General features: G+C 44.2%; 1 protein-coding gene, 1 long non-coding RNA gene and 1 other non-coding gene across 3 annotated transcripts; 1 reads left to right on the top strand and 2 right to left on the bottom strand.

The window, feature by feature from the left end:
* Nucleotides 1–451: 451 nt before the first annotated feature.
* On the bottom strand, nt 452–11,627 carry MYNN (myoneurin). The gene is made up of 8 exons (XM_085068985.1): nt 11,509–11,627; nt 10,620–10,912; nt 7,986–8,794; nt 6,857–7,016; nt 6,031–6,209; nt 5,743–5,826; nt 5,237–5,323; nt 452–4,177 (listed from the first exon to the last, which is right to left on the bottom strand). Exons 2-8 carry the CDS (start codon nt 10,883–10,885, stop codon nt 3,909–3,911), a joined length of 1,854 nt encoding a protein of 617 aa, XP_084925111.1. The 5' UTR covers nt 10,886–10,912; nt 11,509–11,627; the 3' UTR covers nt 452–3,908.
* Nucleotides 11,628–11,759: 132 nt separating this feature from the next.
* On the bottom strand, nt 11,760–11,832 carry TRNAV-AAC (transfer RNA valine (anticodon AAC)). Its single transcript has one exon. It is a non-coding gene; the product is annotated as a tRNA-Val (tRNA).
* Nucleotides 11,833–14,533: 2,701 nt separating this feature from the next.
* Nucleotides 14,534–16,668, top strand: LOC146433081 (uncharacterized). Its single transcript, XR_014853984.1, has 2 exons — nt 14,534–15,495; nt 15,627–16,668. It is a non-coding gene; the product is annotated as an uncharacterized LOC146433081 (long non-coding RNA).
* The last annotated feature ends 9,284 nt before the right edge of the window (nt 16,669–25,952 follow it).

Genomic DNA, 25,952 nt, shown 5'->3' with positions numbered 1-25,952 from the left:
CTGTATGAAGAGCTTCCTGCAAACTAAAACAATTATTTGTGGAAAACCCTGTATTGCTTAAAAGTCTGGCATAGGCCTCTTTATTGATTCCTTCTCTGACCTTGAAATTCTTAGATGTACTTTCAGTTCTTTGGAATGAGAGAATAGGCTAGAATTTTTTTGCCATGTTCTTCTGAATTATTCTAAAGCTAAAGCTAGCACAATCCTGCTATGAAAACCATTTTTCAGCTTTTAGACCTCACTGTACCTTGCTGAAAGGCAGCATTTTTGCCCCAGTTTTAAAGAGGAGGCAAATGACTGATCCAGCAGGGCAGGGGTACAGCAGAGGTCCCCCAAATCCTACCAGTGCTCCAGGGGCCCCCATGGCCTTCATGGTCACAGGGGTTGTGTCTGACTGCTTCCCTGCTGCTTTTATTGCTACCCCTTGCAGTTATAAACAAGACACACAAGGTGAGGGAAAATTATAAAACAAGTTTATTAAAGTCTAACATAAAACACTTCAGGCTAAATATGTACAACCCCCTCCCTTCCCAGGGGATTATAAAATTGAGAGTTGAGGTATATACAAATAACAGAGGAAAAAATTGTATATACATGACAAGATAGTTTAAAAATAATTTAACCAAAAAAAGCAGTTATTAGTCCTTATCTGAACTTAATTCTGCAAGGCTTATTGAGCCTCTCTGGGATCACAGCCCTGAAATCCTTCATGTGGGACCTCTCTGTACTTGAAAATTGTTTTGTAGTACATAATTTCAGAAAGGTTGTCATGCTTTGTGCCCATTTAGAGGCACAAATATAGAAATAAATGTCATATGAGGAGCTATTCTCACCCAAGTATTTTCAAATAGTCAATTCAGAGATTTAGAGATGCAGATAAGCTATTCAGGCAAAACTTGCACCAACTTCAGTGCAAAATTGACTGAAACAGCAGTGTGACAAATCATGTCATTTTCTCTGTATTACTGTTAATAGAATCACTAAAATTCCTTCTTTTCTTTTGCAAGGACATATATGCCTAAAAGAGATTCCATGCTTTCCCATATTAATCCTTTACCAATTATCAATACTGTCATAAGCCTTGTACTTCAAAATGAACCTAGAATCCTTAAGCCTAGGACTTAGATGTGCAGCTGATTTCCATGCATCTATTGGCAAAAGGTACAGTCCAGACCTACAGCCTGAACACACCTACATATATATATATATTTATATATATTTATTTATTTAAAATCTATATTCTAGTAAATGAATACAGTTGGTAGAGATCATACCTCAGCAGCTGAGATATCTTCATGAAAGATGAGGATAAAAATTAAGATTCTCAGATGGGGACTCAAGAGTGCAGGTCACTAAATTATTGCTCCAAGACAAAACTACAAGCCTGTGTATTCTATTAAGAAAGGTTAAAATTGTTGTCTTGTAAAAAATAATGAATATCTTCTTGTCTATAAAGAAAACTAAATGACTAATAAAGCAACTGTTACTGTTATAAGTATGTAAACAAATCCTGTATAAATCTAAGCACTGTATTTTTTTAAAAAGTCTGAAATCTAAGAATACAGTAATAAGCTATAATTTTAGAAATATAAAAACAGTCCAAACAAACACTGTTATGGAATGCATTTTCTATGTAGGAATGTAGTTATTGTTTAGGTTTCTTTGCAGAACTAGTTCTCTCTCCTGCTCATTTATCTTGGGTATGTCTATCTTGAGCTGCTTTTTCTCAGGTCCCAGCAGCATATCACTAGTTTGTCTTCCAAAGCTGTTCAAATATGGAAGCTATCACTTGTGTGGTGTTTTCTTTCTCAGTATTCATGACTAAACCTATATCTATCCCAAGATTTCTGCTCTACTTTCAGAGAGAGACAGTAAAGAAGAAGCTTAGCACAAGCTATACACAGTCAAGATCCTGATTTTGTGGTTCTTCAGTCTTAAATGGCAAGGCTGAGGAATCCCTCAGGGGCTACACCAACAACAGAAGCTAAAAGAGACAAGAGGGGAAACAAAGGGAAATGCCAAAAATAAAATACCAGAGAACTTCATCCTTTGTCTGTTGCCAGCATTATGAACATCAGACAAGCAGAGAAATTAAAAGCCAAGCAATAATTAGCTCCAGTGGGGACAGAGTGAGAGATTCCTGCACTAAAGATGTTCCTGTTGCACATGGCTGTACTCCTGCTGTCCAAGGTAGGCTTTATCAGCAAATCTACCATATATTAAAGCAAAAAATGTGACTAAGAAGCAGGTTATAGATGTGCCACGTACTAAAATGATCAACACAAAGAAGCAAAGGGTCTATTACTTTACAAATACAAATATGTAGGAAGAGAAAAAAAAATTATAGTCATGCTCAGGAATCAAGGGACCATTTGCAGACTCTTTAAATGAAATCCTCCAAGAAATTTTTCACAAGTCTGTTTAATTAAGGTGCAGATTAATTATTACTTCATGTAGAACAGAATCAGTTAAGAGGTATCTTCTATGCTCTTCTATTTATCAGTGTCTGGACACAAGGCATCGGTGGAAATAAATGCTAGCACCAAGTAAATAACCAACAAAGGACAGCTTTAAATGCATTGTTGGTACAGTATCATGAGTGTTTCATTACTGTTTGATGATTACATAAATAATGCTTGCAATTGCAATGGCACAAACTGGCAAAATAGAGTAGAAAAGTACTTCTATTGTCACCTAGTCTTTAATGACCCTACCAAGACATTAAAACATTGCTTTTTAAGGATGTCTGTTTCTAGTAATAAAGCCTATCATTACGTGGGCCTTGCTAGGTACCAGTTTTGTGCAGTTACTGTGGACAAGTGACATGAGAGGTAAAGCAATACACAAAAATTTCAATTAAAACAAATCACGAAAACTCTAACAAATCCTTGCCTGGAAGAATATCAATCTGCTCTGTTGCATTATTCTTTAATGTCCCCTCACGTAGTGTTCACCTATTATTTTCACAGTGAAGAGTAGGATTTATTTCCTCTTTTGTACCTCTTGTCTAGCACAAGAAGCAGCACTACAGCAAAAAATGGATTATGAAGCTTTGATTCATGCTTCACTAATTAACTCACTGCATATTTTTGCCTCATCTACAACATGCATGTCCCAGCTCTCCTTTTGTTGCTATTTGTGCCAAACCCAGGGTGTTTTAGAGATGTGAAAAATAAATCTGGGACAAGATACAACAATGCTGGATTCACTTAAAAACAAACAAACAAACAAAGGCAACTTGTTGGTAAGAAGACCCAGTAGTATCTATGCCATTAGGACCCTCCAGCTTGCCACAGTACAGACAAAAATCAACCCTCCTTTACTTTTCTTGTCAGGAAAATACACCCAAACCTTTCTTCCCCTCTGGTCAGGCTTCACCTGAAGATGGCACTTCTGGCAGCCAGCAGCAAATCTCTGCAAGCCCCTCAGCAGAGCACTGACCTACCTTCATCATGGGCCATTCGAGCCCCTTGGAGTGCAGGCTTATCAATACATCCAAATTATGGTTTTCTCCTACATCTTCACCTCTGGGTTAATCATCCTAAACTATCAAATATGGCTTAAAGTATCTGTTCTCAGATGACATACATAGTGAGACGTCAAATCAGCAGGAACATGGGAAGAGAACACCGAAATACATTAACATATGTAACAGAGAATTTTTAAGGCAGGTGTTGCTGGAAAGGAATCATCTCCTGGAAATCAGTGTTAATCACAAATAGAAATTTGATTGCAGATTAGCACAATTCAGCACTGCACAATGGACATGCCTTACAGGTGTCTTTACACAGAGGAAAACAAAGAACAAGTCCAATTCAGAGAGCATGACTGCTTGTTTGATTGTGTTCATCTTACCAAACATTTCCAAGTTCACTACCAAAATACCTGGATGGCTCTGCACTGCCCTGTCAGTACAACTGCTGCAGGAAAATAAACTGAGGTTCTGAGTATCCAGTCACAGCAGATCTCAATAATGTTTCTGATGAAGGGGACTGGCTCCCTGTCACAGGGAGCAGCATCTGATGGTCTTCAGTCCCAATGGGGAGAGGAAGTGCTAAAGACATCTCAGAGGGCTTCACATCTATGGACTCCGATAAAGGACTTTTCTGACTCTGAATGGATTCTTGTTCATTGAAAGAACTATCGAGTCCAGTAGAATCGGGAGGAGTTTCAGGTCCTGTGGAAACAAAGAAATGTTCAAAAGCTCGTGCAGAAATTCTGTAAATTCCCTTTCCAGTCACTATCAGAGCCAACACTTGGTGTGCCACAGGCTGCCTGGGCAGCTGGGATATTGGTGCTTCCATGTGCTGCAAAGCCAGACCAGCTGTTAGTACAATGTAAGCACTGGGAATCACATCTGCTGCTGCCTGTAGTGTGACAACTCCAAGGATGATGCATTCCAACCTGATCTCTACTTGGCATAGTACAAGATAACAAACCCTGAACATCGAGGTGAACAAAGGACCTTTGGAAAAAATGTAACCATGAAAGTTTCCTTGAGATTTTCCACCCAGAAAGTCACAGAACCAGAACCACATCCAAGCATCCTCTTAATTGCTACAGCAGTGTACAAAGTATCATTTGTCGGTAATCCTCCTTGGAAGACATTTGTTAACTCCATTCAGACAGATCCATTACAGATCTTATGCAGTCAGTTGAAAAATTACTTTCTATTCTTAATTGAAAGCCCTGTTAGTGGGGTCCTCAGTGCTTTCCCCAGCTAGTCACTGCTCTTGGATGGCTCTCTGATTAAGCCACATCGGATGTGTGACCCTTCCTCTACCAAAGCATGCTCCAAAGCCTGTTATTTCAGTGCTGAGGAACTCCTGGCTGCCTGCTGTCCTGCTTTGGCAGCTCTGCCAGGCCCTCTCCACACTCAGTGCTGCTCTGCCCTGACCACTGGCTTCCTGCTGCACTGGAGCCTTCGTAAATTCAAAGCTGTCTCTGCATGTGGCTCATTTTCTCACCCTCTCCCTCCCAATCCACACGTAAACAGACACCATTTATTCCCTTTTCCATATGACAGAGGCAAGGGATTTATGGTTAATACACAACGATGGACAGGAGTATGTTTCCAGTGTTGAACAAGGCTGGATACAGATGCTTTTGGCCCTAAAAACAACTACTATCCAAAATCTTTTCTAATTTTAGGCCTGGATGAGCAAAAAGATTTATTCAAAATGGAAGGAAAAGAGCTGATGTGGTTTCTTAACCTTTCTTTGCACAAGGAACTCACCTGTGTGAACTTTCGTTTTGTGCTTCTTCAGGTTTTTTATATCTGTGTAAGAATTTCCACACATTTCACAGATAAATGGTCTTTCACCTGAAAAAAATTGATTTGGCAATGAGAACAATCTTGATGTTGAAAAAAAATACAGTTAGAGACACAGGATAACAGATTACAACGCTCTATTTTAAAATACAACTTTGTAACTCTTTGTCTCTCTATTCAGGATAAAATTATTTCCATAACAACAGTTTAAAACAAAGCAAGAGGACCCAAACATTCTAAGTAAAGCCTTGATCATACATCAGCACCTACACTATTGCACAGATACTACTCTGAAAAAGGCAATTAAAAAGAGTAATGAGTATTTTCTTTACATTATGTTAAGCCAGAGATACATAAATTAAGAAACTATGCTACATTCAAGTACAGGCCGATACAGTGTATTTTAAAGGCAAAAGAGTAAAAGTAGATTATAATTTATAGTGCAGGAAGCAGCTTGTCTGAAAACTGACCTGTATGGGACCGAAAATGTTTATTGAGCTCTCCAGAGGAAATAAAACTCTTTTCACAAATGCCACAGATATATGGCTTCTCTCCTAAAGGAAACACGAGGACATTGTTATTTCAATATATAAACCAGAATACACTTCAAGTACAAATCAAAATGAGACAGAGGTAATGTCCAATAGTGGAAAGTGCTCTCTAAACTGGAATCAAAAGAAAAAAGCCATGAGAAAAGAGCTGGATGAAAACTCCCAACGCAGATTTCCGGGTCATTCCCAACCTCCGTGCCCTCCTACCTGTGTGTTTGCGGGAGTGGGTGATGAGCGAGCTGGACACGGCGAAGGCTTTGCCACAGCTGTCACACACGTAGGGCTTCTCGCCGGTGTGCCGCCGCACGTGGTACGTCAGGGTGCTGGCCTGGGCGAAGCGCTGCCCGCAGCGATCACACACGTACGGCTTCTCCCCGCTGTGCTTCCTGCCAACAACACACCCCAGTCAGGGCAGCAGCACCCACGGATGAGGAATTGGCCTCAGGGAGTGCTTTATCCCCACAGCTCCTCCTCTACCGCTCTGGGGTACAGCGAAGATGTAACAACTGATTGGTGTGAGCTCGCAGGTCTCACGGAGTGAAACTCCTGGTCCCTCTGGGATCAGCACATCTGTGATTTCCACGGCAGCTGAACTGACCTACAGGTCCTGTACGTGTGACATGCACACCGGGAACTCAGCGTGCTTTGCACTTCAGTGGACTGAAATATAAGATGATGATTCCTAACCATGGGACTATCATTCCTGCTCCTGCCAAAAATGCCAAAACCCCCATGCAGACAGCAGTGAGAACTTCTCTCATTTTCCATCATGGAAGTCTCTCCTCTCTGGTGCTACAAGCAGTTTAAATCAAGGATACCAGACTCAGGCTGTACCATTGATCCAGCACAAATCTCCTCCCTAATGAATAAGTACATCCATGCAATTATTCTGTTAGGCACCATGAGAGAAGTCCCATGAGAAAAGGAGTAGAAATGCCAAAATCACACGAAAGCGTAACTCTTGCTCACACTGGAGTAAATATTTCTGATTAAATCCAAGGATAAGCATTTGCAGGATCTCACTTGTGCCTACCTGGCGTGGATCTTCAGGTTGCTCGAGGTTGCAAACTGCAGGTTGCAGACATCACATTTGTAAGGCTTCTCCTCTCCATGGTGCATCCGGCTGTGGAACACCAGCTGGCATTTCTGGGCAAAGCCTTTGTCACACAGTTCACACTTGTATGGCTTCTCCCCTGGTGGAAAACAACACCCTTGTGCTCTCTGTATTTACATAAGAAAGCTTTGCAATCCATGACCTGACCAAAGCTCAGGTGTCTGTTCTAATACTTCTTACAAATAACATCTTGGAACATCCTGTAATCAGTCCACTGAAGTGGAACGTGCTAAAACACAGAGGATAACAGGACTATTTTTTAACACATTAGGTTTGGGTAAAAAAAAAAAAGTAATAATTTTTTTAATAGTGCCACCTTCTCCACATTATTTTAAGAATGCTGCTACTTCAGTTTCAGACTCTTTACTGATTATGTCTGTTCATCATTCTGAATATTTAAAATGAACAAAGAGTAAATCATCTGTTTTTTCCTGCTTGTCCAACAGCAACAGATCTTCAACATACAGTCTAGTGCTCCCTCGTTTCGTGTTAGTGCCTGCTGCAGAATGCTAAGGGACTTCTCTGACTATTCATGTTCTCTTAGGGGTGAACAGTCTCCTGTAAGGGCTTGTGCAACTCTGCAGTCGTATGAAATATAAAAATGGCTTTCTCTGCTACTCTGTGGCAGTGCACAGTCAAACCTCGTGAGTAAATAGTGTACATAAAAACTTCAAAAGTAAAAGTATTAGACATCTAGCATGCCATTTAGCAAGCAACACCATGGAATTCTGTACCCACTCTTGCAAAAATTCCCAGGACAATACCCTCAGAAGTACAAAGTACAGCTGACATTCCAACCAGCACTGTCCCTGAATTCTGCTTGCAAGCTCCACCTCATGTGTGAATCTTTGGTTAGACCCTGGCTGGCAGAATTTGAAACTATGATTTTGTACTGAAAAATGCTGAAACATTTCATGTTATCAGGACCCTGGTCCTACCCCTGCATGCACAGCGACAGCAGACAAAACTTCATGAGGAAGATGTCAGAATCATTCCAGTCCTGCACCCCCAGGCCCCCACAGCCCACGAGACACAGCCAGTGGCTTACCTGTGTGAGTTCTTACATGTGTTTTCAACTGATTGCACTGGGTGAAGGCCTTCCCACAGAGCTGGCACACGTAGGGCTTCACCCCTTTGTGTATCCTCATGTGCCGACGGAGGCTGCTCGCTTCTGAGAACACCTTCCCACAGGTGTTGCACACTGGCTTGGCTTTGGAGAACTTCTGGTCCAGCTCTTCCCCTGAGCTCTCCAGCTGGTAAGTGCCCTTGTCGCTGGCTATGTTGGACATGCAGTGCTCCTTCAGGGCACAGCTCTGCTGAGGCTTTCCCCGTTTCTGTTTGGCTGCCATGGTCTGAGCCAGGATATCCTGTGCCGCCAGCGTTTCGCTCTCCACCACAGCTGCCAGCTGCAGCTCCGAGTTATCGCTGCCCTGGGCAGCCTGTTCTGTTATGTGGGTTGCCAGTTTATTTGCATCTAAAAACATCTCAAAGGAGGTGTTCTCCACCACCTCGTTCTGATACTGTAGGGATTTATTCTCCGTGCTTTTCGGGGGGCTGAAATTCTTCTTTCGCTTTTTGGGCTGAGGTGATTTCTTTTCTAAAGCTGCTTTCTTTGCCTGAGGTTGAATCAGCTCTGCAGCAGCAGCAGCATCTTCCTTCTCCTCCCGATTATTGTAATCTCGGAGAGTCAGGAGGCAAGTCTGCTGATTCATTTCAACATTCCCAGTGATACTGGATGTCTCTGTGGAAGAGGGATTAGCAATAAAGGCAAAGTCCTCCATCTTGATCTTGCATTTAGTGACCACTTCTTCTACTTTGAGATAGTCAGCAGCCTGGTGAATCTCTTTAACATTCCAGCTGCAAGGAAATGAGACTTTGGTGAAACATTCTGGACAAAGCAAACATTTTCTCTGCACCAACTGTATCACACATGGACACAGAGCTGCAGATAAGTTAGACTGTCAGAAAATACAACTTTGAGAACATACAGCAACATTTAATTTCTCAGTGCTGTAATGCCACAAGGCACTAGAATGTCAATTATTCCTGGATTGAAGGTCTGTCTCTAGTGGAGTCTGTAGACCCTCAAACTGAGGATTTCATTTTAGTTACATGCCTCTTGTAGAACTTTAAGTTAAAAGTCAATTTATAAGGTGGTGAGGCTAGACATGGGTTTGTTGGTCCAAACAGCTCAGAAATAACAGCATGAAGGGATAAAACACTGGAAAATAAAATACCTAAAATACCATTTCATAACCCTTCTGGCCAAAGTCTCAGGTAATTCACTGCCAGTGCATTCACCTCAGCACTTCTGTGGCAGGTATTAATCTTGTTTTATAAAACGATTTGCAAACAGTCTTAATTCTGTATCAGCTGCACACAGACACTATTAACACAAGGAAGTCCTCATTTAAACCTCTACACTATTTTTCAGTTCCTGCCACACAGGCCTTGATGGTTTAGGAAAAAATGATGTGGAAAAGGTGGCAACACATACCATGAGCGAGTTTATGGATTTACAGCACTTTAAAAAGAGATTAATGGTAAACAACCTCACTTTAACAATGTATTACACAGTAAATGTAACTAAACAATAAACAACTTGCAACAATTACTCTCCATATGAATACAACTGTTTCAGTATCTTGTACTACGTGAGCACTGGGTTCAAAGTACCCTCTTGGTGTCACTCAAGCACCCACCAGCTCTGAGGACAACAGACTTTGCTGCAGCCGCTGAAGGGACAGAGGACAACATGACAGGCATCACCTTTGACCCAACAGTTCTCCCTGGGCAAGAATGGTACTTTCACCTTCCTCCTCCTTCAGAGATCCACCTGCTCAGAAAACCCAGAAACTCTCCTGCTGCAGTCCCAGATGGACATCAAGAACACTGCTTAATTCTGCTCACATGTAACTGGCAAAGCACAGATCACTAGCTTCAGCTGAAAACCACCATGCATCTGTGTATTTAAATGATCGAGTATGAGATTTCACACAAACGGTTTTTGAGCTTGCATTTGACATCAAACATAGAGAAAGGAGTAGAAATCCTGGACCTGGTACTTCTAAGTAGGCACACCTCCCTCATGAGAGATAAATCTCGTTTGCTGAGAAAAAAGCAATGCAAAGAAAAAAGCACCCTCACTGTATGTGAAGCAGCACAACAGACACAAAATCAATGCAGTAATGAGGGGAAATGCTTTTTCTGTGAGTGCTTTTGGGCTATGTAATATAAAATTTTAAGTAACTGATCATGCAAATTCTAACAAATGTGATCTTTTAAAATCATGCATATCCTCATCCATCCCTCAGACTTTAGTCACTACTACACACAGAGTTTCTGTGTGTTTTTGAAAAAAAGGACTGTTGTAATTCACCTCCAGACATACACTTGTCCTTCCCTCTCCTGGTAATCATGCAGGATGTTTAATCTCTCCCAAACCAGGGAGAGCAGGACACTGAAACTATCAATCAGTGAAATATCAGACAACACACTTTTATTTTGGCACTCACATGCCATGATGTATATTTTAAAGGATACAAGCAGATGAACTTCAAGCTGTCAATATGTATCACATCCACTGCTATTTGTTCCTCCAGAACTTATTACAAGAAATCCATTTCTGCCTTACCACAAAGTTTATTTCCCTATTCCCTTGCCCCCTTTAATAGCATGTTACCTGTCAAGGTTTAAGTTTCCTGTATAAATAAATTCCAGGAGCTTCTGGAATCCATCAGCTTTCACTTGAGTCTGATCCAAGACAACATTATTGTCAGATGTATCTCTGTAAAAGGCCCCGAAGTACTCGCTGAAGGAGGCAAGCACATTCCTGTGTGCTTTGAACTGGAATTCCCCGATGACCACGGTGCAGTCGCACAGGAATCCAGCCTCTCGCTGCTTGTTCAGCCTCTCCAGCAGGTGCTCACAGTGATGGGAATACTGCATTTTGAGAACAGGCAACCGCTTTCTGATCTGTGAAACAAACAAACAAAAAAAAATCAATTTACATGCAAGATTTCACTTAGCTTTCCCCTCAACGGAGTTAATGATTACAGAGCAGTCGGTGTCCCGGCCTGGCCGTGCTCGCTCGGGACAGCGAGATGGTGGATGCTGCCCGAGCCGGGCTGCTGCGATCCCAGCGGCGGAGCGCGGGCAAAGGGCAGAGCCCGTGTGCTGCCGGCCGCACCGGGATTAGCCCGGCTGAGCCCGGGACCTGTCACACCGTGTCACACCGTGTCACCCCGCGCTGCGGGAGCGGCCCGAGCCGAGAAACCCGCGCCTCGCACCGACCCGCGCTCAGCCCGCCGAGCTGCCGCTCCCCGGCACAGCACCGGGACTGCGGAGCGTCCCCGCCGGGTGTCGGAGCGGCCCCGGGCGGTGTTCCGGCCGCCGGACGGCAGCGAACGGGGCGCGGGACGCGCAGCCCAGCGGCACCCCGGCCCGGCCCGCCGCCGGACGGCACGGAGCCCGCAGCGCCCTGCCCTCCTCTCCCCGCCCCGCCGCCCCCGCGTCCCCCCGCGCCTCCCCGGTGCCGCCCGGCCGGCCCGAGCGCCGCGGGCCCCGCGCACCTGCGGAGCGGAGAGAGGGGCGAGCGCTGCGCTCAGGCCGCCATGTCCCGGTGACGCCGCCGCCGCTTCCGGGACGCGAGTTCCGGCCTCCGCGCCGGGGCCGCTCGGGAAATTGGGGAATAAAAAGGCTTTAATCTCCCTGCCGGGCCGCGCCGCAGCTTTAATTAAAATAACTCGGGCTAAGAGGGCTGAAAAGCCGAGAGCGGTGTCACGGCCCGGCAGGAAGCAAGAAAAAGAGCCACCCCGGCTGGTGTTTCCGCCCGGTTTCGAACCGGGGACCTTTCGCGTGTTAGGCGAACGTGATAACCACTACACTACGGAAACTCCGCTGCCAGCAGGATTTCCAGTTATCTCCCTAACGGCATCCCTCCCCGCCCGTCCCCGCTGTCCGACCCTGCCTGTCCCCTCTGTCCCACCCTGCCTGTCCCCGCTGTCCCCTGCACGACCTCCGCGTCCCCTCCCCGCCAAACACCCCCGGGATGCGCAGCCTCCCCCGGCCTCCTGTTCCCCCGCAGCTCCAGCAGGTCACCCCGCCGTGCGGATCTCTCCAGAGGTGTCAGGCGCTCCCCACGCACGGCAGGAATGGCAGCGTCGGTGGGAGAAGAAACCTCAAGGAGAATGGCAATGTTTGGCATCGCTGGAAGACAGAGCCGTGATGAACCAGCGCACAGGACAGCCGGGAGCTGGACACTGAGTGTGTGACACCGGGCAGCGTCTGTGCTGCAGCTACAGCTGGAGTTAGAGAATGGTGAAGTGCCTAATCCTCCTGGATTTTCTAGTGCACCAGGAATTGAAATAACAGACCTCAGAAGGCGCTATAGAAGGGAATGTGGTTTTTCCACTCTTTGAATAGGCAAACATGAGGCAAACTCCAAATGGTGGAAAATTACATCCTATAACTTTCTCCAATGAGATGAAGTTGCCTGAATTGTGAGCAGGTCAAAAGCATTTCCAGTATTTTTTTTTTTCAAAACAAAACACATAATTGAAGTGTACACATTCCCAATGTCCTTCACCTGGGACATCCCCAAAATATCTTGGCCAAAGGTACTGGTGAGATGCCAGAGATGCTGGTTTTGCCATGGAGACTGGGGTCGAAAAGTGCCTGTCCGATACCACTGTGTTTTGTTTGATCCCTAGGCTTATCCATAAAGGCATGGGATTGTCATGTCCTGGGGAGATGGGAGGCTGTGGGGAAGAAATGGCAGAGGTCTCCCCTGGCTGATGTGCCAGCTGTGTCTGTCCAGGCTGTGCTCATGCTCTGGCTCCAGGTCTCAGCACAGGCTGTGTGACAGACTCCAGTCATGGTGTCACCCACAGTGACAATCAGTGACACCCATCTCTAAAGGCTGCTGCTTTCCCCCTGGTATTTTCCAGTTTGACCCAGACAGCTGTGAGCTTACAGATCATGCAACATGGATTCTGAAAGTGGCACTTCACAAGTCACAGGAGCTGAGAAGCTGCTGGTACAAGGCATTACAGAAAAATGATGCTATGTGTGCGTCAGGCTCAGGGAAGGGATGACTAAGAATCCCAGTGATGTGGAAATAACTTACCACCTTCCATGACATTACGGTTCAGAATCAAGGGTTTAATTGTCCTGAAAGCCTCATCCACCCTCCTGATTTTGGCACAGAGTTAGCAGGGATTGGCAGCCTCTGTCCAAATCTATAAGGAATGAATCATCATGTTGGCATAAGGACTTCCACTCCAGTCCTTTCTTGTGTTTTCTGATGGCCTCTTCCCTGGAATTAAGCTGAATACATAGCCCCAGGTGTTGAGGCAACAGTCAGAGCTTCTCCTAATAAGATTTCAGTTTTGACAGAAGGCTCCTTGCTTCTATGGGTGCCTTACAGCCCATGAAGATTACTATGCCAGAGTACAGGGAGGCTGAGCCTAACACGGTGCACAGAAAACATTTCTAAAATACATGTTCTTACAACAGATTTTCCGTAACACTCCACAGAAAAGAATCCAATATTACAGCTACTTGGGAGCAAGTGTCCAGGGAGAAGCTTGTGTCTGTAGCACACCAGCAAAAATCATGTCTGGCACAGTTCATTCCTTCTTAGTCTGGTAATACATCTTTCTGAACGGGTGTAAAATGCTTTTTTTAAAGAGGCTCTTTACTAGAACAATCCTGCGCAGTGTATGTATGACTAAAGTCGGGAAGACCAAGAGCTCTACACTATTGTTTCACACTCCCTTGCACTTGCAAAATGCCTTGTTTTTCCATGGAAACTTCAGGGTCAAAAAGCAGATGCACAAAAGCCTCCCTGAGGAACATGAGGAAGCAGAGGAGTCCAAGGTGAGTGCTCCAGGGAGCACCACAGGGAGCATCCGCCTTGCACAGAGAGGTCACAGCAGAGATGAGTAAAAACCATCGTCCAACACAGCATGGGAAGGGGAGGAGGGGGTGATGGGGTTGGCACAGCCTTGCTTTGGGGGAATGGTGGGAGAGGAATGGCCTGGCTCCTCATCCAGGGACCCTCAGCTGGGACGCGATGCGTTATAAACGGGTTGTTTATCACAGGACGGACCTGAATGCAGGCTCAGGCCCCTAACTCCAGCTCACAAGCGCCAGGACCTGCCGGGCACCAGTCTCAAATCCTAGTAGCAGCCCCCAAATCCTGACCTCAGCTCCCAAACAATGGCATCAGGCCCGCAGTGCCAGATACCAGCCCCCAAGCCGCAGGCACCGATTTCCAGCCCCCAGGCACCAGCTCCCAAAGCCTGCTGCTAGCCCCAGGCCCGGTTCCGTGCCGCCGCTCCCCGCATCTCCCGGATGCCAGGACGCTCCTCCCGTTTCCCGTGCCCGCGGGGCAGGGAAGGCGCGCTCCCAACCAGGCGCGCTCCCGTGAGCACGCGGCGCGTTCAGAAATCCCGCCACCAGCCGCGCCGCGCCCCCTCTCTCCGCCGCAGCCAATGGAAGTGAAGGACATGGCCCCTCTGACCAATGGGCGCGTGGAGGGCGTGGCCACAGGGTATAAAATGCGTGCGCGGGGGGAGCCCGTGCCGGGGTGCAGAGGCCCTGCGGGCAACTAACCCTAATGGCGGCAGTGCCCCTCACAAGCGCCCGCTGTTTTACTCGCTGACTTTCAGCGGGCGGAGGGAGCGGCCTGGGGAAAGGGGGGAGGAGGGAATTCCGGCCTCAAAAACGTCAGCGAGGGGGATCCTCACCCCGGCCCACGCTGGGGTCCCCGTCCCTCACCTGCGACCGGTGATGCTCCCGCCGTCGCCTCTCGCGGAGGCCGCGGTCGGCCGGCTCAGCGCCACTACCGCCGCGAAGAGCTCGTCTCTGTCAGCCTCGGCGGCGGCGGGGACCCGTCCGCCCAGCCTGGGTGGCCGGTGGGGACCCCACCAGAACAAACGGGGCGCGGCGCCGCCGGGCGCTGAGCCGCCGCGGCTCCCTCAGTCGTGGGAGGTGCGGCCGGCGCCGCCCCGACACCCCCAAACCCCCACCCCCGCCGGGACCATCCAGCCCCCCGGGTCGGCGTGTGTGGCAGGTCTCCGGCTCTGCTGGGCCGGCCGGGGGCTCTGAACGGAGCCCCCGAAGCGTCGGTCCCGCCGGGATTGGCCGTGTGCTCCCCTCAGTGCGGGCGGTGGGAGCAATGCGCCCGCCGCCATCGAGAGCTTACCTAGGAGAGCCCTGCGGTGATGGAAGCCCAGAAATGCTGGATTTTATTCGTCGAATTCAAGAAATGTTGGGTTTTACTCATCGGTTTTAGCAGTTAGGCGCTTAATTTGTGGAAACGTGAGAGACGGAGCACGGGGAGCTGAGGGCAAATACTTTGCTGAAGTGTGGAGCAGGGATTGTTAGGGGAAGGTGTTGTGGCTTGCCCTCCCTTAGCAATTCCTCACCCTGTGCAGAGGCTTTGGCCCTGCCATGCAGAGGAACTGCTCCCCAATGTGTGCCAGAGGGACAGCATCAAACCTGCCTGTTTTGTGCCAGAGGGACAGCACCGAACCTGCCTGCTTTGTGCCAGAGTACACCCCCAAACATGCCTATTTTGTGCCAGAGTACACCCCCAAACATGCCTATTTTGTGCCAGAGTACACCCCCAAACGTGCCTATTTTGTGCCAGAGTACACCCCCAAACGTGCCTATTTTGTGCCAGAGTACACCCCCAAACGTGCCTGTTTTGTGCCAGAGTACAGCCCCAAACCTGCCTATTTTGTGCCAGTGTACAGCCCCAAACCTACCTGCTTTGTGCCAGAGTACAACCCCAAACTTGCTTGTTTTGTGCCAGAGGCACAGCATCAAACTTGCCTGTTTTGTGCCAGGGGCACAGCACCAAGCCTGCCCGCGGTGTGCTGAACCCCAGCGCTGTCTGCCTGCGGGAGGAATGCCCAGGGCCCATCCTGTGCCATCACCGTCACAGGAACTGGCTGCTCAGTTACCTCTGCTGGTACTTCTGACCATAGGCCAAATCTTTTTGATGTTTCTCTATCTGGCATCAACCACTTGCAGAAGGTTCAGCACATCTGCCGGCACACGTGTGGGATACAGAGATAGCCTTGCAAACTGGGCTTGGGCATCATCAGTGCTCATTTACCAACTCTCCGATAATTTCCTGAGTGTTTGACCAGTGCCATCTTGTGGCCTTACATTTTTTTTCTTTGCACAGACGATGGCAGTGGACTTGGGTACTTAGTTTTTTAATTCTGTTTGAGAGAAACCTTCTGCAGCCAGAATAAATAGAAACAGGAGAGGCTGACCCCACACACTTGAAGATGTGTAGGGCCTTTCTGGTACTGGAATCTGAATTTGCTTAATAAATCTGATCCAGCTAAAGCTTGCACTAGCTCTGTTGCTGGTAATGTTCTTTCTTGCTTCAAACAATTGTGTTTTCACTGTTTTATCTTGTTTCCAAGCAACAGCTTTCACTTAGCATCAAATACTTCATTTCAGACTCTTAACTAAACATGCAAAGCCAAGGTACTTAATGTGCTTAGGACATTATGTTTTTCAAATGAAACTCTCCTTGTCTTACAATTGTTTCCCTGAAGAAAAAGTCTTGTCTTCTAAATATACCTGTCTGTGTGGCATTTAAAATGACTTTTTTTAGCTATCCCTTCTAAGAAGTGATAAGCTTATACTGCCAAGTTTCTGTAGTCATGAAAATGTATGTGCTCTGCAGATCCACGTCAGAGAGAAAATGCTTCGGAACTCAGAATGTGGTCTACTTTTGTTTCCATTTATTCACAAAAGCAAGGAAAACTGTGCAACGTGGCATTGTTGCAGAGAGGACAACAAATGGAGCTGTAGGTACAGCTTGGTACTGCTTCTGAACAGCCTGCGAAATAAGCCAAAAAACTTGCTAATGTGGCTTTTTAGGAATGCAAACAGAAGCGCTCAGCTATTTCACCCCCGAAGTGTTTAGAACCATTTGCAACTGTGCCAAATGAATTGTATTCAATGTCTCACCTCGGAGCAGATAGGAAAAAAAAGTCACCTGGCAGCCAGCAGTAGTTATCTGCCTCAGTCAGCAGCTCCATCTTGTATCATCTGGTATTAGGTAAATTTTCTTCCCTCAGGACGTAAGTGCTCATTTTAATATCTCCAAGTTTGTTGGATTAAAAAAAACCTTTGAAAAATGTGTTAAAAATCTTGTTTAGGATGATGTTTCTGAGAAGAGGAGCTCTTGTGCTCAGTAGAATTATGAAAGTGTGTTACTGAGGGTCACGCTCCGAGCTGCTGTTCTGTTAGTTTGGGATTTAGGGTTGCACATCCTGGGTGAGTTAATTGAATGCCTGATGCTCAGGAATTAGCACCGAGTAGTCAGGAGTTTCTGTAGCAGATGTTCAGGCTGAGCTTTAAAGGACGGCTGGCTCAGGTCTGTTAAAGGTGGCCATTGTGGCTTTTCGAGGTCTGTCACACGACATTTGCTGTCAGGCTGGGTACAAGGACAGTGCTCTGGCCGAAGGTGGTCCTCCCAGCAGATCGAAATGGCCTCACTGCACTCCTGTGTGCTTCGGGTTGCCTTCCTTTTGCATGGTCGTCTTCTGGCGTGCTGTTTATGAACACCCCAAAGCTTTCTGTCCCCGTGGGAAAATTGATTCTCTTCTGTGTCGAACCTAGGAAAAAAAATCAGCAGACCGTGGATGAAATCCCTTAGGAGATCCCACAGAACTGATGGCATAGCAGGAAGGGTAGCATTACAGTGCTTGTGCAAACAGCTCTGAGGGTGTTTTGGGAGCTGACAGACCTGGGGCCCCTGAGGGGATGAACATACCTCCCCCATTACCATATTTCCAAGAGCACATTTCTCAGGATGAGATCTCAGCTGGGGTTGATTCCAGCTGTGGTACTGTGTGGCAGGCACGGTCCTGAGCTGTTCTCCACTCCTGGCTCTACCTTGGCCTCTGCTTTGAGTCACTTCTCATTGTTGTGAACATTTTTCACTCCCTGTACATGAAAGCAGCAGGATTTTATTTTACATTGCTTTCATTAATCTGTTCTCAGTTTAGGTCTTAGCTTTCTTGCATTATTTTAAAAACAATCATTGCTGTTTGGGTTGGATGCCATGTGTCAGTGCACAACAAACAAACCAAGGAAGATTTAAATCAGTTCAAGAAGTTTATGTACAAAGATGAACAAGTATAGATTCACATGTTGGTGTGACTTGGTGTGCAAATTTAAAGCACACTTTGCCATGTACTTGAAATGACCAACAGAAAATTTTTTTTTCACTTACTGAGAATTCTGCTAAACACCTCCCAAAGTTGTTGGCAGAGGTGACAGCACACACAGAGTTTGTAAGAACAGCGTGAGCAGAGTTAATGTTGTCCTGAGATATTGAGTCTAACAAAACAGTTCAAGTTGACCTTGCTTATGAGACAACAGAAAGTGTCTTAAGGAGAAATAATAATTATCAAAGAGTAAAGAATGGTTTAATTCAAAGGCTGTTTAACCTCCGACAGGCCTGGCAAACATTAATAGAACACTACCCTAATTCTATTTGTAGATTGCCTCAACAAGGGGTACTTTCAAAATGTAGCTGGATGTGGTATCTAGGGATATTTATCAGGAAAGGGAATGGAAGAAGCATATGTCTCATTTATACATAAGTAATTCCATTGTAAAGTGAAGACATGCAATTGAATCTTTGTAAGTGCTAAAAACCATGGACTAAAGATGCTGTAAGAATACAGTAACTTCCCGTGCCTTTCATTGCCCAGTTCTCTGCGTTCAGCACAACACACCCAAGCTGGAAAGTCATTTTATGCAAAAGAAGTTTGGAAAAACCAACCCCAGGCAGTGCTAAACCTCTGGCACAAGAGCCTGGGAGAACCACTCTGGGTCCTGGTCCCGTGGTTGGTGACTGCCCTGCTCGATGGGTCAGGTCAGGTCCATCTTCGAGCCAGAGCTCTGCATTGCATGGCTGTGCTCAGCCATGGGACACAGCTTTTGCCTCCTGCATTTGCTGTTTCCATGCTGCAAAGACATGATCGTAACTTGGGCGGAATGATATTTTAAAATTAAGCTGTGTTAGTTAATATTTTAAAATTTGTGTGCTCAACTCCAGCTGCAGTTCTGGGTGAAGTCTTCCAAACTCTCAGATCTGTACAAAAAGTTTTCTGTGTTTGGATTCTTCCCAGCTGGATCAGACCTAAAAATGACAGTGAGGCTTAGGAGTAGAAGGGACATTTTTCTACCTCTCTTTGGTCACTTGGATTTGTATTTCAAAGATTTCACTGGGAAAGGCTGCTCCTCTGTGGCTGCTGAAGCCTTTGTTTCACACGTCTTATCTGCGCTGGTATCTCTTGCTGCTGATCCTATTTTTCCAACGGTAGATGGCAACAGCCATTCATTTGTAAAACACTGGAGCGGAACTCGGTGCATAACACGATTTAATGTGCAAAGAGAGGAATTTAAGTGAAACTATGTGCAAATAGTTGGTTGTTTGGGAGGTGTGTGGGGTTTTTTTTCCCCTTTTTTAAAGTACAGGCAAACTGCCATTAAATCGAAACGTTTGCAATTTGATAATTCATTTTTTTGGAATCCAATTCAAAGCAAAAATTTTTAAAACGTTATTTAAGCCTCACAGGAAGGTACTAAAATGAATTGTCATCCCCATGTACAAAGGTATTTAAAAATGCATTTTTCAATGTATGTTGTAGATAAACTGAAGTGGTTAAGAAATGTTGATTAACACTAGATTTTTATTCCCTTCCAAGTTTGCTCGAAACACTACTAATTTTGAGTTTATGTTTGGTTGAGAAAATAATTAAAACATATCTTTGCACAAATTAATTTTATTTCCTGTCTATCCTGTTTAGGATTCCCCTTGGCAAAATATTTTGGCAGTTTGACCCCACTGATAATAGGTCAGAAATCAGCATTTGCAGATCATTAATTTTACTTTTGTCTCTGAAAATGCATTATATGATTTGAAACCAGATATGCAAACGTCAGGCTTTCCAGCACACGGCAACATGTTGTAGGATAAATTGCTTTCCGTATTTCTCATTTAATTAAATAAATTTACTGCTTGCTTTTGTGGAATAGACACTTTGTTTCCCAAAAGCGAATGTGGGAGTTGTGTGAGTGAGGAAGGTAATCATCTATAACAAAGTTATAACCAAGTCACAAGACTTTTGGGAATTTTACAGCTGCAAACCGAAGTTCTCATGCATTATCATAGCATTCTGGTTTGCCACGATAACGAGTTTAAAGGCTGGGATTTCTCTGTTTTTATGGAAAAGATAATCAGACTTTTGTACATTTATGATGGGATATTGGCAGCTACGATAATTTCATAGGAAACCATTTTAGTGTGGCAATTAGTATTTTAATAAGGTTGTTTCTTATTCCTGTATTGGTATTATCTGAATTGTACACTCGGGCTCTTCACTGCGCTCCGTGGGGGACGAAACAAGGCAGAAAGGATGAAAACTGACTGAAATGAAGTGATGAGGGGGGTTTGGTCCCAGGACTGCTACTGACTCCAGATGTGCGCTTCTGAGCTTCCTGGGTTCTTCCTCTGCAGAATGAGCGGTGGGAAGGATGCCGAGCTGAGAACTGCTGAGCAGCTCTTTCCTGCTCTCCCCCTGCCCGGGGCAAGAGACCCATCGAGCCCTATTGTTTCCGGAGAGTCCGGACACAGAACTGTCCTCTAGCTCGCAAACTCCCAGCATCAGCAACATTTACCATGTCTTCATGCTTAAACTTTTTCTCTCCGGTTCAGCCTCTGTGCCTCCTAAAGAGCAGAATTCCATCACTTCTTTCATCACCATAATATTCCTTTAAACAACTGTATCATGGGATCTATTGTGCTTAGCTGTAGTATGTCTACCGTACAGCCCATGTTTTTCATCACAGGAAGCAGCTTGAACTGCTTATAACACATGGAGCAGATATTTGTCTTGTTTCAGAACAGCTTTATATCGTTCAGCTGGCTTTACAGCCTCTTCTGTGTCTAAAGATAAGTACGTTTAAGGATAATCCTGAAGTTTTTATCTTCTGCATCACCAGCCCGCACTTTCGTTACCGTTTCATACTGCGCTGCTCCAGGCAGCTTTGAACAGCCTTAGCTTGACAATTAAGGGAGTGAACTGGCAAAACGGCTAATTTCTCTCCCTTTCCTTTCACTCTTATCTCGTATTCTCTAAGGTACACGTCTTTATCTACGTGTTTCCAATAAGGTGTTCAATTAATAACTCAGACAAGTCAGAGCTGATAGGATCTTTTCATGTATTAATTTAACTCTTCCTTTCAAACGGAGTGCCAGAAAATCACTGTTTTCATGTTTTCTCTATTTATTCTGGCTGGATTTTTTTTTAATTGAAGTTGCATGCTGTAGTCCTTTGATTCTGGTCCCAAGAAATTATCAGGGATTACAGGAGTGGCCTTACAGGTAACGGGGGTTCTCACTGATGTCTTGAATAGCGGCTTTCTTCTGTGTTAATGTTGATTTTAAATTGTTTTTATTTGTAGCAAAATAATAAACCCACAGACTTAGCCAGGCAGGATATAGAAATATTGGGTGGTTTGTTACTTAGTTTTTTGGTTTTTTGTTGGTTGTTTGTTTTTTTTCCTGATAACAAAAATGATACAACAGAGTTGATGAGGAAAACAAAATTAATTTTCAGTGGACAATCACAAGACCTGTCCGAAGGCAGAGGTTTCTTGGTGTATATATGTGAACGATTGAGCAGTTACAGGCAATGATGTTGAAGAGCTCCCTGTTCTTTCATTAGACCTGAAGGACAATATGTTTAGTTTCCACCTGTGTTGGTCTTGCCGCAGGTTTAAACTTGCAATAAGAGCTAAGCTGATTCGATATTAGGAAAAAAATCCTTTTGGCAGTTAAAATTCATCTGATCCTGAGAGGAAACCCAGTGAGAGCTGTGAGATGCAGAAAAACCACAGTCCCTCTTGTCTAGAAGTGTAGATGAAGACACCCAACTTCACAGAACAGCAGGTTGTTCAGTGAATGTGAAATGAATAAATTTCCCTGAGAAAACAGGTAACCAACTCACTAAAACATGATGTTCCATATTGAAAAAATTCTTTAAAGCCCATCTCAAGGAGTCTTTTTTGTTGTTGTTGTTTTCTTTTATTGGAAGTGAAGATGATGATTATTTATTGGTGTTTTTATAGCAAAATATTATTGATAAAGCATTTTACAGCTTTCTAGTTCTATGGCTTATAAGTCCACATTCTAATTGCTTTCAGAGAAAGCAGCCACCATCAATTTGAAACTATCAAAATAGATGGCAAATTCTGAAAAATGACAGTAGAGTCTTGCTCCTGATTTTCCTTGTGAAAGCACAAGAACCTTTCAGTGAACATTTTCCCTGAAATAAATGTATAGTATCTATAGGCAGTGTTAGCCAGTATAAAATTTGTGGTGCAGTATGGAAAAAAGATAAATTACCCATTAATAAGGTTTTTCATATCATCCATTTTTCTACCAAGTTGATTTTTCATTCTCCAATCATGAGGACTTTCCATAGAGGCTTTTTTCTCAGAAATGCCATTTTTAATGTAGCAAACTAATACCACCAGGACAAAAATTTGGTTTACATCCAGTGAGGATCACAAACACATGTGGACTATTAGCTAAATTGCTGATTCTGTGATTAATATAGTGGTTTAGTTGTCAATCTGTTTCATGGAAATCTTGTAAGTAGAAAATTCAAGCTTAATAAGCTCAGGGATGCAGAAGTTCTGGAGTATTTCCAGTATTTTCCTTCTAAATCCAGGTTTATCTCCCTGGTACCACCACAGCAGGTGACACATGAATCCACAGGTGACTTTCTGGCTTGGCAATGTTACACTTTAGAATACAGTTTAGTCTTGTAATAAAGCCATTTACATCATGTTTTAAGTGTGTTTCTCAACTGCAAGTTCTGGCCAACTGTTTCAGATAAGTCAGGATTTTTCAGCTGAAAGAAAAAAAAATGCAAGAAGGAACAATATTTAAAAAGGTGAAAATCTACTTTCTCTAAGACAAGTCCTACAACACTTTATTTCCCTTTTTAGAAAAAAATACAGTGAAGGCTTCAATGGTTTTCCATCTCAGTGTTTGTGCAAGGTAAATTGTGCTTTTTAAATGAGCCTGTTCTTGTAATTAGGAGATATGTATATTCATTGGTTGAAGATTTGGGAAGCAAATGTGAAAGCCAAAGGAGATATTATTGAGATCTCCTGGGTATAAAGGCAGCTCTTGGGCTGTCCCAGGTTCCTGCTTGACAAGGAGGAATATATCCTGACAGTGTTCCTTAAGGGAATGCTTCAAGGGCAAAATGAAAGCATTTCCATAGGGTGCAGCCATCAATCAGCAGAAGGATGTTCTTGTTCACCAAGTACAACCCAGCAGAGCTTTCCAGTGACCTTAAGGCACTGGCCAACATAGGAGCTGCTACAGTAATTACAGATTACATTAAGTACCCAGTAAAAGCCAACAGCCAACTAGCAGGCAAACCTTTTATACATTATTAAAATCATATCCTTCCCAGAAGATTCAAGCTAATAAAATTGAACTCGATAATGCAATCAGTAAAAAGCAGGTTTAAAAAAAAAAAATTATTCTCCTTTGTTGATAATGTCCCAAGAAATCCTATGTTTTATATAGTGCCTAATATACGTAAGTGTGGAAATAATCCCTCAGGTATATTAACAGTTTCAGTTGCATATTCCCTGAGACTGCCTTGAATTTTTTATAATTACATTTTATTAAGAAATAATTGTTACATATCAAGTGTGGCTTGCACTTAGACTAAAGATTAAAGGCTGTGGTTACCTAATATTTCAACAATTAATATATAGAAAATTTTTAAAAGTATGAAATTGGAAGGATTTTTCTCATGTCTCAAGAAGCTAGTTCTCCTTCCTGAGCAACTGGCTGGGACAGTTTATTACAGGCCCTGAAAAATCAAAAATATCAGAGGTTTGGCATCAAAATGAAGAGGGAAGAAACACTTTGTGGGTAAGGAGACCAATGTTACCTGCTAACATTTTTAACAGATCACTTATGAGTGGATATATTCTACTTTTAGACTCTTTAAAGGAGTCCAGGTGTGCCTAACTCTCAGACCAAAAGTTTCTGAAAACCTGGCATTTTGAGGGACTGACCGAATAAGAAATTTTCTTCTTGTTGGCCAAGACAGTATATTTTATTATATGGTAGAGCCAGGGTCACCTGTGTTTGAGAACTGACACAATACAGCAGCTGCTTTTGTGAGATTATTGGTCAGTCTTTGAGTACATGTAACTCTTAAAATGTTAAATCAAGGTATATACTGTTCTCATATATCTTATACAAAGTTTCGGAAAGATGTTACTATTGAAGAATATTCTACAACTGGATTAGTTTTCTGTTTCTTTGAGCCCAAAATGTCTGAGACCCAGCTGTAAAGCTGTCAGCAAATGAGTTGAGTGTGCAGTGAACATCTTGAACACAGCTCAAAGCAGAATGTGGTGCAGATTCTCTGAGTAGGTGGTAAAACGGTTACAACTGAACATGGCCAGGATAAATCAGTTTCATGATCTGTTTTACACACAGAACACTGTAGTTGCAAAAATCTCTCTCTTCAGTCATTAGCTGGCATGGTAGTACAGGATCCAGCCATGCCAAGTGAGGACCTATGTGTTTACTATTTCTTCAGTTGTCCCAAAATGGTTAGAAATGTTTCAATGTTGTGCATTAGATCACAGTTACAGCCTAAAGCAAGAAGTACTGCCTGGTCTGTTCCTGTGGAAGGGCATAGAAATACTGCTTCCAGCAGGAGTTAACTGTGAGTCTGTCATTCTTAATTTAGGCAGCTAGTTACTCCAGGTCTGGATATAGTCTTAGCTACGGCTTTTGAACAAAAATTGCCCCAATAAAATCTATTTTTACTTTTTAAAAGTCAGATCGCTTATTTCAAAACCAAAGTGTAGGTTCTTATTTTTGTAAAAAAACAAAAAAAAAAGCAAACCCTCTTCCCCCAGGCCTGATTCTTTGTTGTTCACTGTCTCAGAAAACTTGTCTGAGGCAGCAAATAGATCAAGGAGCAGCAGCACAACAGACCAAAGTCAGCCCACGTGCAAGTCCAGTGCAGTCCTTGGAGCAGTGCCTGCTGAAACTGGGGCTGAATTTCTTCTCTATCTTCACTGCGTGAGTAGAGATTCTGTTTCAGTTCTTTGGAGGCGCCCAAGAAAACTTTGTAATTGATGTTTTCCACTCATTTTCTTTCTCTGCTGGTTCTGTATTTTGGTAGAATCGTGTTTCCCCAGCTTTCAGATGTATGCCTGAATGCTGGAAAAACTCACTCTCATGCATAATGAAAGAGGAAAAGTTAGAGAGGAGGAATTTTTTGGCTGGAGTCTCCATTCCTGCTCTGTATCTTGCTCTACAAGCTCCCACAGCAAGTGAGTGGTAGAGCCAAGAATAGAACACCACTTCTCTGACACCCAGTCCAGTGCCTTAACCCCTGTCTCCCGTGAGAAATTTTGTTTCGCTTTTCTGTGCAGCGCAAAGATAAGATCATATTTTATTTTGGTGCCTAAATTGATCTCTAGGGTGAGTGAATAAAGTTGGGAAATAGCCAGAGAATAACACAATGTAAATAGTGAAACATAAGGAGGTTATATATATAACACTACAGCTTCTCAGACTGCTGTGTGTCTAGATAGAATTAATTAAAAATTGTATGAAGCATTTGAGTTCTTTCAGGATCATTTTGAGCACATGAGGACTTCTTCAGTGAGAAAGCAGGATTTCTTTTGCTCAGCTGGGCTTCGTTTGAGAGCAGCCAGTGGAGGAGTTCTTTGCTCTGTAACATAAAGTGCTTTCCTTCTCTGGTAGCACTTTGTTGGGATAATAGCAGGTGTTTTGTTGCCTGTTTGGGGATAGCAAAGGAAATTTGGGAAAAAGATGGAGTTAGCGTGGGTTGATTAATTTCTCCTCCAGAAAGAGTTTGAGTTCAGGCAAATCAGGGAGGTGTCACCTTGC

This window comes from Lichenostomus cassidix, chromosome 9 (genome assembly GCF_008360975.1).
Source record: "Lichenostomus cassidix isolate B80296 chromosome 9, HeHo_3.0, whole genome shotgun sequence".
Lineage (NCBI taxonomy): Eukaryota > Metazoa > Chordata > Aves > Passeriformes > Meliphagidae > Lichenostomus > Lichenostomus cassidix.
Note: the sequence above shows the minus strand (reverse complement) of the source record. Positions and strands in the feature narration are given on the sequence as shown.